This window comes from Sander vitreus, chromosome 1, assembly GCF_031162955.1.
Source record: "Sander vitreus isolate 19-12246 chromosome 1, sanVit1, whole genome shotgun sequence".
NCBI classification, from domain to species: Eukaryota; Metazoa; Chordata; class Actinopteri; order Perciformes; family Percidae; genus Sander; species Sander vitreus.
In genome coordinates this window covers 5,864,436-5,877,373 of record NC_135855.1, presented here as the reverse complement: position 1 = coordinate 5,877,373, position 12,938 = coordinate 5,864,436, and the positions used below count along the sequence as shown (strand labels likewise).

Sequence of the window (12,938 nt, the reverse complement as noted above, 5' to 3'; positions counted from 1 at the left end):
ACGTTAGGTCAGGCACGGTGCTAGTGTAACCGTGTCGGCACTAGACCTAAATGGATACATGGGCATTTTGAGTAATGGCCGGCTGTTTTTCTTCTTCATCACACATTTGCCCTAGCCTGGTCCTACCAGACTCTGGTACATTTCATTTGTACAGAGAGTCTGGCCACTCTCCATTGACAAGTGTTAACTTCCTTGAAGGCGGGTACTCTGGATCTGCCATAACCAATTGCTAACGTTTGGTCGTGACGTATGTCATGCTCATGTGCAACAAGAGGGGAGACCGACAACAACTATCGGCTTATATTCAAGGGGGTAAGCATCTGTCAACAACCCGTAGATCCTATGCTATATGCGCCATTTTGATGCTAACAAGCACTCACCCGCCGTTAGCATTCCATTGACTCCCATTCATTTTGACGTCACTTAACTTTACATCTGAAGCATTGAAAGACTTTATTTGTCCATTGTTTATTTCTAAAGAAACACGACAATGTATAAAAGGCTCCATTACCTTGTATCTCACGTTATGGCTCCGTAGCAGGCGTTTTTGTAAAAAAAGGCTAACGATTGTGTCATAACTTACTGTCGCATAGTAGAGGAATTACCGTATAGTACAGGAGAAGCTCACAGGCAGTTTCGACTTACATTAGAAAATTGGGAATGATTGAGATTTCTCTTGGCACAGCTACCAGAAGACTTTCAGACATGTTGCTCACGTCACATTTACGTCGTCTCTCTCAGTTGGAGGCTGCTCAGTAACGCTCAGCGCTCACCGGAAAAGTGCTTCTAATAGACTTCACTGGTCTCCGTCCAGAGCAACGGGAGCTGTTGGTCCAGTTTATATACTGTCTATGCTTATATTTAGCATTAGCACCGCTAGCGTTAGCCTTAGCCAACTCCTTCACCACTAACGGAGCGAGCTGGAAAATCAAACTTTTCCCGAACCCCGTGAGGAGGAGGACCACAACATCATGGCCACCAACAAAACTCAGCAAAGATTGTTCTTGCTCGGGCTTTAACTTCTGGATATTCTGCATCGTTGCCACAACAGACCGAATGGCTTCGCTCGCATCTTTCTAGCGCACGTCCTCAACGTCATCGTTCTCAGCCACTCCCTCTGTTCGCTGATTGGACCGCCAAATATTTGGCCGGAGAAAACCCAAGAATATACCGCAAACCCAGACGGAGTACTGAAGGGAAATGAAAATTGAGCCGAAGTACGTAGGAGGGCAGAGCCAGGCTACATTTGCCCTTCAGTTCAACTGAAATCAGTATTTCTTCATTTTAAGTGTGTGCTCAGAGTAGTTTAGCCACATGTGAAAATGAAAATGTATTTGAGTTCTGAGTTTAAAGTCAGAATTGTGAGAAATAAAGTCATAATCCTGAGAATAACGTCAGAATGTCTTCTCAAATACATGTTTCACTTTGGCCCTAAATCCTCTTCCGTATATTTCAAATGTAAAAAAACAAAATGTGGGTTCAAAAAACAAATTTAAGACTGTAGATTGAGAAGATATTAGGAGAAGGGATTTGAAAGGATGACATGATACATTAGTACTGCTGTGTTATTTATGTATATTTCTTCTTTCACACCCCTCCGTGCTGCATGAGTCACTGTTCCAGCCACAGAAGTAGCAACACAGAATTATTTATCAAAAAGTGTCGCATCTCTTTAACTGAAGATATTCATATCCATCAGCTTCCTTTTCTGAAAGATGCATTTAGCCTATTTATTTTGAATGCCTATCTTACGTCTTTAAGACAGTTGGTTCAGCATCATGGGAAGTCCTGCCTTGCAGATTTATCCTGTATGAATACCTCAATTTAAACCAAAACGTCACATGGAATTAGCTTATTGCAAGTGCTGATATATTTTAAGAAGGCTGCACTTCTGCGCATCCAAGCTCAGTTAGCTGTCTATGTAGTGTTTTCTAGACATCACAGATCAGCAGCCAGAGGACATGCAGTGAGTTTTTAGAAAGAGCTGCGAGTCACTTTTTCTCCACTGGACAACGTTTCACTGCATTGCTCTCTCCATCTTCACATAAAACCCAAAGCCTCAACAACTAGTTCACAGCCTTGTTCTCAGGTCTTTTCAGGCTCATTTGGGTACATTTTGGAAGTACCCAACTGAAGGCAGAAGGGAGGTGTAAGGGATCACCAGTGAAGCAAATCAATCACTCAATATTTAATGGTGTAGCCATTCACAGCAACCAGCCGGTATCCAAAGTGCTTTACATCAAGGAACAAGAATTAAACAAAGCATACAGTAAAATCAGAAAAGAATAAAACATAACGTCAGAAATGTTTACGTAAAAGCAGGAGGAAGAAATGAAAATGTCACAGCGCTACTATGTATTAGAAGCCATTCTAAATAAATATGTTTTGAGGTATAAAAAAAAAAGAGCTAGGTCTGTAATAGTGCAAATGTCAAGGGGTAAAATGTCAAGGGGTAAAATGTCAAGGGGTAACCTGTCAAGGGGTAAAATGTCAAGGGGTAACTTGCCAAAGTCTCGGTGCCGATCAGCCCACAGTTTATACCTCGACCGTGGGACTTCTAAAATGAGGTGCTTCGATGACCACAAGGACCTGTTGTGCTCGCTAAGGGTTAAAATCTCAAATACACAGCGGCCAGGCCAAAAAACATTAAAATCATAAAATTGATTCTAAAATGCACCGGGGGGCCAATGGAGAGTGTAAAGAACGGGGGTAATGTGTGCACGCCTGGAGGGTATTTGTAAACATTTTTCCTTAAATAACTGCAAGTTACGTTGAAGTCTATGGGGAGTGCATGATGCACATCACCTGCGAGAACATTTACCTGTGGGACATTCACAACCCTCGCACCAAACTTTTTTTTTTTTTTTTAAATGCAATGCTTTTGACATTTTTTGTTGTTGTATTAACGACCATAATATGTGTGATACAGCTGTTCTCAGCTTAGTAAATAAACATAAATACAACAACAGAATCAACGATAAATGAAGGATTAATGAGGTAACAGAAAAACACATTGCATCATGTCAGCAAGTCCACATTATGATAGCACACAATATGTACTCCTTTAATAAAACAGTCTACTGTAGGCCTTTTTATTTCTGTTACTAGTTATTAGTGACTTTCTCTCTCAACAAACCTCAATGTACAGGACTTGTTTTGGTTCTGTCACATAAGATTTAAAAAATATGTAATAATGTTGTGTGTGTGTGTGTGTGTGTGTGTGTGTTACAGATCTATCGGCGTTGCTGGCTGGTTTTCAAGAAGTCATCCAGCAAAGGACCTCGTCGTCTGGAGAAATACCCTGATGAGAAGTCTGCCTACATCAGAGCCTTTCCTAAGGTGTGTGTGTGTGTGTGTGTGTGTGTGTGTGTGCGTGCGTGCGTGCGTGCGTGTGTGTGTGCGTGCGTGCGTGCGTGCGACAAGTATACTCTGCAAGAGAAAACACCAAAAGCTAAAGAGTTGACAGACACACACTGACAGGGATGAAAGCAGTCAGCCTTCACATTAAAGTCTGATTCTTTTACTTCTGAGCTCAGCGAGAATCAACATCCTTTCGTCTTCTCTTTTACTACACACACTCTCTCTCTCTCTCTCTCTCTCTCTCTCTCTCTCTCTCTCTCTCTCTCTCTCTCAGAACTCACTCATCTTTCACTCTTCATCATCATCACCTCTCCCTCACTTGACCTTCCACTTTTACACCAGTGGAGTTAAAGGGAAGTTGTCGAGTGACTTTGTTCTGTTTTTCATTTTTTTTCATCTTTTTTTTCCCCCCCTTGTATTTTCAATGTTGGCACAATATTTTCCACCTCAAGACATGGTGATGCATGTGATAGTTTGAGCTGTATATTTTGGGTTATCTTCAGGAGAAAGGTGTCAAGTCACTGCTCTAATCTAAAAATCCTCTCGACCTCTTTTCAAGTCACCATTTCAGCCTGAACATGATGGGTTTTACTGAGGTGTCATCCCTTTAATCAGCCCCGATTTCCACTTTGGTAATAATTTTTTACCTTCAATCCGTTACCTAGGTGACAGAGATTAGCAACGTCAAGAATATCACACGGCTGCCCCGAGATACCAAGCGACAGGCGGTGGCCATTGTGTTTACAGACGACACGTCACGCACCTTCACCTGTGAATCAGGTAACGTATGGACACACACACAAACAAACAGAGGGACAGCTCTGTATTGTCAAGACCTTATCTCCCACTTCTAGTAGATGTCATCTCTCTCTCTCTCTCTCTCTCTCTCTCTCTCTCTCTCTCTCTCTCTCTCAATTAAATTCAAAGGGGCTTTATTGCCATGAAAGTTTCAATAGTCAAAGAAAGTTTCTCTCTCTCGCGCTCTCAATTTCAATTTAAAGGCACACTATGCAAGATTTGATCCTTAATATGACAGCTTCAAAGTCATTTTGATGGTAAACAAACTCGTAGTAGGGCGAATCATCCCGATAGCAAAGCAGGGGGGGGGGACGCCACTGGCAAAACCAGCAATGCAGGTTTGAGAGGTGGCGCCCCACCAAATCTCACGAGAATCACGACTTGCCTTACGGCACGACGTCACATACATCAACAACATATAAGCAGCAGCCTCTATGGAAGACACTAGCACGCATTTCAGACGTGAATCATGGCTGAGTCGACGAAGAAAACGACAAAAGCGCGGTCGGAAGAGTCAAGGAAAAGAAAACGAGAAACTGACCGCGGGAGGAACCGGACAAGAGTCCCACTCGGTCAGGCTTTCACTCGTTGGCGAGACCTAAAAAGCAGCAAAGGTAACGTTAAATACAAGTACTCCACAGCGACTCTAGGGGTCACTGTTTGACAAAAATGGAAACTGCATAGTATGCCTTTTAAAGAGCTTTATTGGCATGACCCGACATTGCTTATATTGCCAAAGCAGATTATATATAAAGAAAAGGACATTAACAATAACCGGCACAACATAAACTGTAACATGAACACCAACTTAAACATGAAGTGATAAAGGCACGAGAAGTACAATGGCACAGCAAAATCCTTACCACATTGTTATAACTCTGACATATTTACATATTTACAGGAGGCTATTGATCTAGGTGGGTGTTTAGTTGTTAGAAGTGGGTGTTTACTCCTGTGTGGTGTTTCTGTGGTCGTCTCTTGATTTGGGGCAGGAGGCAACATAATTAGCTGCTAAGATGCAGCAGTTTTGAATTCTCGCCTAAAACACATTTCAGTTTGTCCCTGTCTGAAAGTGTCTCGATTGCTTTACACTGACTTTTGAATTTGGGGAAGAAGATTTGTCTAAATTGTTTGTATTTCAACTCTCTCTCTCTCTCTCTCTCTCTCTCTCTCTCCAGAGCTAGAGGCGGAGGACTGGTTTAAGACGCTGTCCATTGAGTGCCTGGGCACACGGCTCAATGACATCAGTATGGGAGAGCCGGATCTCCTGGCTGCTGGAGTGCAGTGTGAACACACAGGTAATTTCCACACAGATACACAAAATCACACACGCACAGTAAAAGTTTCCATCTCAACAACTTCTACTGCCAACATGGCAGATCTGGGGTTTAGTTTAGGGCCTCCGGCTCAGATTGGCTCTCCTTCAAACACAACTGATAGTGTTGGTGGGGGTGGGAAGTCAGTGAGGGATCACATCCTTATTGCTGCTCCTGAAGCTCAATGCTGGCAGGTGAAACGAAGCACCATGTGTAACAGAGGAGAGCTGTCTACATCCTCGCTTGGTCAAACGGAGCTAGCAGTGAACCGCAGTGTGATCGGACATTCCATGATTGTCCATTCTAAATGACGACGTGTTCTTAATGCAACTTTTGAAATAATAATTTGACTTGCTTTAAAGGTCCCATATTGTAAAAAGTGAGATTTCCATGTCTTTTTTGATTATAAAGCAAGTTGAGATGCAATATAAGTACTGTTAAAGTGTCAAAACGCTCAGTCCACAGAGAAATGCTCGGAAACGCTGACCAATCAGAGCAGACTGGGATTTTTCCGGAGGTTGTCCTTAAAGAGACAGGTGCTAAAACGAAGCGTTTCAGACAGAGGGGGAATACAGGTGTATTCAGACAGACAATATGAGCAAAAATAAAGAGTTTTTTTCAACAATAAAGCATGTAAAGATATTCCAGTAGAAACCCAAAATACAACTATAAACCTAAAAATGAGCATGATAGGGGACCTTTAAACATTTTCTGGAAGCTATGGTCTCTTTTATTTTTTACATACTGTATTTTATATCCTCTAAATTGCATATACACTAGAAGGTTTCTATCATTGTGTTTTGAAACGTGTTTGTGGGGTTTTCTGTCCATATTTAAAGCTGGATGGGTGTCTGCTTTATTGAATGGTATTCTTTTTTATATATATATATATATAAAACTTTGTTTTGTAAAATATAAAAATTGTTTTGTTAGCATTCAACATTTTATCCAATGAGCCTCCTATGAACTCCAGGAACTCTGTCAGAGACTCATGGCTGCTGAATTTGATGTTAACAAAGACATTTTTTACAGCAGACAGAGCTTTAGTCTTGGGACTTGGACTCAAGTCAGAATGACCTCAACTTGTCGAGGACTGCTGTGATACGACAAAAGAGGTTTAAATTGCTGTTACAAATTGACCCCAAGGATGAAAGATGTTAGTACATTTGAGGATAACAGGAGGGTTACATTATATTTACATGTCTCTTTTTTATATTTTGGCCTTGTTGAAATGTGTTCTACGATACAAATAATCGTGCCTTGCTGTGCCTTAAAAAACAACTCTGGTCCTAGATACCTATTTAACTTAAAATATGGACAGAAAAAAACATCAGCAACGTGTTTCGCCTTTTAAGAAAGACTGCTGAATGAAAGAAAGCCAACCCAGAACTAGAGATGGTCTGATACCATTTTTTCCCTTCCCGATACCGATTCCGAGTACTAGAGGGTGACAATTTTTCGGGACGGGAGTACGGGAGTCAATGTCACTGTTGGTAACGTGATAGGGACGGAATAGAGCATAGAAATCAGCGGGAGCGGGACGGAGCCGGAGATTACATTAAAAAAATTACGCTGCAATGCGGTGAGTGCGCCCAAATATTGCAAGGCATTCAGTTTTTGAAAAGAGAACCACTTACAACTCACAATACGTTTGTTGATTGGCTACTGCTAGCTGCAGACAGCGATTCTTCTAACCTATCCTAAATCGATAAATGTGTGTGTGTGTTTTGAGTGTGAGAAGATCTCCGTTAGGAATTACGTAATGAAATCGCCTGCAGGTAAAGCATGTATAGTGTAGCCTACATTTCCGAGGCAACCTCAGTGATCTGACCGCGATTAACTACACATGCTACAGGTCAGTCACGTGATCGGGATATGACGGGAGTATTTTCGTGGGCTCGGGATGGGATGGGAGCGACAATTGATTCCCGTGTCACACTCTACCGAGTACCGATCCGATACCAGTATGGATGTGAAAGGATTTCTGTCATTGTTATACGGTCTGGCTCGGGTTAAACCTTTTGTGAAACGTAAACAAACACAAACATGGAATGCAACAAAACATAGAACTTTATTTCATTATCCAGTTTGACAGTCAGTCGTAACGGAAAAAAAACACATTATTACGTGGTATCGGATCGGTGCACAAACTCTAGTACTTACCGATACCAGCATTTTAGGCGATATCGGAGGCTTGTTTCCGTTACTGGGAACGGTATCGGAACATCGCTACCCAGAACAGAACTGACCTGTGGGGCAAGACGTCTGCTCTCTGTTAACTCTCGATGCTGGTGAAATCCCTGAAGCAACTCAAACTGCACTGTCAATGAGTCCCTGACGTCATTCCTGTCACCCCTCAGAGCGCTTCAACGTGTTCCTCCTCCCCTGTCCCAACCTGGACATCTACGGGGAGTGCATGATGCAGATCACCCACGAGAATATTTACCTGTGGGACATTCACAACCCTCGCACCAAGCTGGTCACCTGGCCACTCTGCTCCCTGAGGCGCTACGGACGGGACGCCACCCGCTTCACCTTCGAAGCCGGCCGGTGAGTCCAGGAGTGGGATGGCTGGGGGGGGAGGATGTTTGATCGCTGACTGTCCCCAGGATTTTGAATCCCCTTTTTTTTAAGCCAAGTAGCCCCTGAACAGCGCAAAACATTTTGGGTAGAAAAAACGTAGGTACCCCCTGCAATACACCAAAGTACTAGTAGCGCCATTTGAGAAATCCCGGTCAGTCCAAGGATATATCTCTCTCTCTCTCTCTCTCTCTCAATCTCTCTCTCTCTCGATTGAATAGATTAGACAATGAATCAATGCTGGGTCAGACCTCCTTATCTCTTCCTCTTTGATAAAACCTGACAAAGTGCATGCAGGTGTGTGTGTGTGTGTGTGTGTGTGTGTGTGTGTGTGTGTGTGTGTGTGTGTGTGTGTGTGTGTGTGTGTGTGTGTGTGTGTGTGTGTGTGTGTGTGGTGCAAGAGAGCCCTCTGTCTGTGGGCATGTTGCACTGCGTCACTCCCAAAGACTGTCTCGTTTGTAATGTATTAATTTACAGCTAGTTTACAGCATGTATTACTAGCATCACAATATGGACACACTAGTTAGTTTACTGATAATGGCTTTGGGAATTGATGATCAGAGAGCCTTAGGACTCAATGCCAATCCCAACCACTAAAGTGTGAGGTCATCTGTGAAAGGGCACCGAGTGTGTGCAGAGGTGCACTTTGTTATTTGTGGTCATTTACATGTTACAGGCTGTGTGCAAAAGAGTTGGATCAAGTGGAATATGAATTGTGGGCTTTGCAAAAAAGCCAGGAGTTTAAATCATAAATCATAAATCATATGGGTGACCGGTAACTCAATCATTGGACAGTTTTGGTGATGCCATGCTGCATCGTCACCGCCTCATGCTCCCACATGGGGAAATCAAATTGATTGATGTGTGTATTTATGTCATCTGGCGTCACAAAGAGCTCTCAGTGATTACTGATATGATTATTATTAGTTGAGCTCATTTTATGAATAATGACAAACATGTAGAAATAGGATTAAGTGTGTGTGTATTTGTAGTGTGTGAAAGTATCTTTTAGTGTTGGGAAAAAAAGCGCTATAGTTATAAAATGCTTTATTATTATTATATCTCAAGTATAGTTACTGTGTGCTCTCTACATATGACTCATGTTTTAGTTGTTAAAATACACCAAGTAGGAGTATAAAGTTTAACTCCTTTATACTTTATGATGTATCACCTCTCCTTCTCTGGTGGTCTCAGTCCGGTTGTTTGGTCAATGATTATCTGATTATGTTCTCCTGTAATATTACCGTACGAGATGTTTCTTTTTTTTGTCCCGTTCTTGACTAACTATGCTCATAAACAGGTATTTCTGAGCTCTTTGTGACAACAGACGACGTAAATACACACATCAGGTTCAGTAAAGTGCTGCATGGCCTGCTGTCAATCAATCAGTTGATTTCATTTCCCCATGTGGGTGCATGAAGCGGCGACGATGCAGGGTGACATCACCAAAACTGTCCGATTAATAAGTTATCTGTCAGTCCACTTGTGACTGACTTGATGTTAAAGCTATAGTGCGTAGTTTCTGTCGCCCCCACGAGGGTTTCAAAGTAATGACAACAACACTGTCCACATGATACAAGCCTTTCGTGATTGCACCCTTCCTCCACGCTGTTGCTAGTAGCCAAGGAGGACACTGAGGATTAAAAAAAACACGATGGACTCTTCAGAAGAGGTCATTATAGTTTCTGCGTGCGAAAGTCGCCGGACGACACCATTTAGTAAACATGGCCATGCTGAGAAATACAGCGAGTACAAAGGGTTTTGTGGAGCTCATCGGCTTAATTAGCTTCTTTTTTTTTTATTACTCATTGGTAATGGCTTGAATGTAACGGACGTTCAATAATATAAAAAAGTTACGCTCTAAAGCTTTAACTATGATTACAGCTAAGGCCTAGTCCACACACACTGTACAAGGGGATTTTTTAAAACTCAGCTTCTTCTCTGCTCTTTGGCCTTTGGTCCACACAAACTGTGTTTTAGGTCACTGAAAACGGATCTTTTGGGAAAACTCCTTTCAGGGTTATGACGTTCAGGAACTCTGTTTTCAGTGTCAGTTTTTGCCTTGTAATGTCACATGTGCATCATTATCTCCCTTGTGAGGCATCACATATAAGGGCGACATATTGTGGATTGGTGAATGCGACCAAATATAAAACAGGACATTTCACATGTTTTGTACAGTTACTTACTCTTCCACTATACTTAGTGACAGAGGTGTCAGAATGATACAGCGCCAGGTAACCTTCCGATAATAGCTTGTTTTCAGGCTTCTGATTGGCCAACATGGCTTTAGGGTTAGGGTAATATCGCCACCTGTTGGTTTGTCATGCACTTCACAGCGTTTCAGTTGTGTTTTCACGTTCTCATTTGGACGGAGATTTTTCTTTTATAAAAGGGTTTGTGTGAACAGGATTGAGGTAGGGAAAATATACCCATGTATGAGTGGACTAGGCCAGAAGGATACAGTGTATCATGTTTTTTTCTCTGGTCTGGACCAAATAAACTCCAGTCAAGTGACCTAAATACTATTTGCATCAGAATTTTGGTAGGGACACGGGGTGGAACAGCTTTAAAACTGTTGTTGTCAGAATGAAACAGCATTTAGATCAGAGGACACCGATTCACTCCCTGAAATCCCACATTGATTCATTTCTATTAGGTGTAGTAGGAGTACGAGCTCATTAAAGTATGTATGTAAGTACTGTAACATTCTCCATTATACTGTACTGGCCATTATGCCAGCCTGTGCTGTTTTGTACACTGAGTTGCTGTTATGTGCAGGATGTGTGACAGCGGTGAAGGCCTCTATACCTTCCAGACCAGAGAGGGAGAGCAGATCTACCAGAGGGTTCACTCCTCCACGCTGGCTATCGCCGAGCAGCACAAGAAGGTCCTTCTGGAGATGGAGAAAAACAGCAGGGTGAGAGTCTGGCTTACATCCAGGGGCGTACGGTTAGTTTCAACATTTGGGGGGGGGGACTCATTATAACCGGGGGTTCTGTCTGTGGGTCCTCCCCCAAACCTTTTTGAGCGTCAAACACTTCATACAGTATACTGTGTCTGAAATTGTTGAAAAATATATTTACTGATAAGAAGTAGGGCTGGATCCGAATATCCAACTATATAGCGCGGCGGGGCACGGGTAAAGTAAAAAGAAATCGCTATTTCTATACCACTAACAAGGCTTAAAATAGCACCACACTTCCATGGTAGCATAATGAGAGTCCCTCCATGTAAATTGAAGCATTGAGAACTTTGTGTACAGACAGTTTATTAAAAAGATAGTTTATGAAAACAGTGTAACGCTGTGTAACCAGTAACCAGTAACATAGCTCAAGCACGGCGAGAGAGCCTCGACGACTAGCTTTATAAGCTAATTAGCGGTTTGCGATAAAACTGTTCACATTCGATTAGCAGAGAACGGTCGACTCGGTACACGTGTTATTAACCCTTAGGTTCATTTTGCGCCGGATTTGTCCTTTAATTGTGGTACTTGGTACTTGAATTGAAATCTACAGTGCTCTTTTTTTTAATTCCTGAAGTTTTTGGCTTTGTGTTTATGTTTATGACTCCCAGTTGATGTCTATGGGTTCAGAGCCTGGCTCCTACCCCTGCACCCCAACCGCCATCCTGCCCCGATCCGTCTACTGGCACCACATCACTGGAAACCAGACCGGCATGGATCCTGGTACTGGAAAGCCCCGCACAGGCCTTCGGACAATTTCTATCTACTCTTTTTCTTATTGCATTATATTTTATACGACTCAATATGTATAGTGCAAAAACATGCCATCTAATTTCTCAGTCCATTTTTATTGTGCCTGTTCCGGATTTCCTGGCTCCAAACAAACCTGCTGGCACCAACATGGCTGAAGTAGAAGTTATACACACCAGAGTGTTAAGGGCAAACTTTGGTATTTTTCAGCCAGAACCCTATTTTCCCATGTTTTTGTGCTTAAGTGACTGATTGGGACAACAAAGTTTTGTCAGTGGCAAAAACAGCACTTTTACTCAATGTAAATTGTGCATAATTTCCCGATAGGATTACATTGCAGCCCGTTTTTTGCAGCTACAGGGCTCTCGCTCAATACAATCAATCCATTTTTATTTGTCACATGAAATCGTACAAGGTACAATTCTGGTTAAATGTTATGCCATAAGTTCCTTCAGCCTGTTCACGATTCATCATAAACCTAGTCTTGCATTGCCAGACCTTACTCCACAGCGCTGTGGAGTAACATCTGGCTACACCACACATACATTCTTTGCATTTCTTTAAACCAATCACAATCGTCTTGAGCGGTGCTAAGCTCCGACACAGCGACGGTGGCTCTGCAAAACTTCCACTTGTTTTGGTGGAACATTTGCTCCCCGCAAAAGAAAACGCCACATACAATATTAAATGAAGTTAACAGTTCACACAACACAGTAACGTGAGCTAATTAAATTAGCTGCATACATGGTTAAACCTCATTTGCCATTGCCAGTAATGATGCTCATTACCCATGCCCTTGGAGCCGAGCTGCACCAATCACATCGGTGTATCTGATATAGGCGGGCCAGAGGCGAGCTAAACTGATGACGACAGCGCTGCAACGTCAAAGTCCGGAATCAGTCAGTAAACATTGGTTGTAGTGCTATCCAATTGCGTCAAAGTCCGGAATCATTCAGTAAACATTGGTCGCAGTGTTATTTTCAAATGCATGCTTGGTGCCGCCCCTCGAGTTGGGCCATTTTCATTACTCATAGCCAGACCCTTAATCTTTCGGATTTGGGTCTGGATTTCCAGGCTACCAAAAAGTCCTAGTTAGAGAAGAAGTGCCGTAAACACATTCTTTGTAAATCTTTACAATTACAAAACACTCTTGCCCAATGGATTTGGTT

General features: G+C 42.4%; 1 protein-coding gene across 3 annotated transcripts in view; it reads left to right on the top strand.

Moving 5' to 3' along the window:
• The window catches only part of dok4 (docking protein 4), an 88,560-nt gene that overhangs the window by 65,683 nt on the left and 9,939 nt on the right, over positions 1-12,938 (top strand). For all 3 annotated transcript variants that reach the window (XM_078254272.1, XM_078254192.1, XM_078254111.1), the window contains 6 exons: positions 3,232-3,339; positions 4,026-4,140; positions 5,337-5,456; positions 7,835-8,024; positions 10,836-10,974; positions 11,631-11,742. In XM_078254272.1, coding sequence (XP_078110398.1) covers positions 3,232-3,339; positions 4,026-4,140; positions 5,337-5,456; positions 7,835-8,024; positions 10,836-10,974; positions 11,631-11,742 — 784 coding nt within the window. The remainder of the gene's footprint in view (positions 1-3,231; positions 3,340-4,025; positions 4,141-5,336; positions 5,457-7,834; positions 8,025-10,835; positions 10,975-11,630; positions 11,743-12,938) is intronic.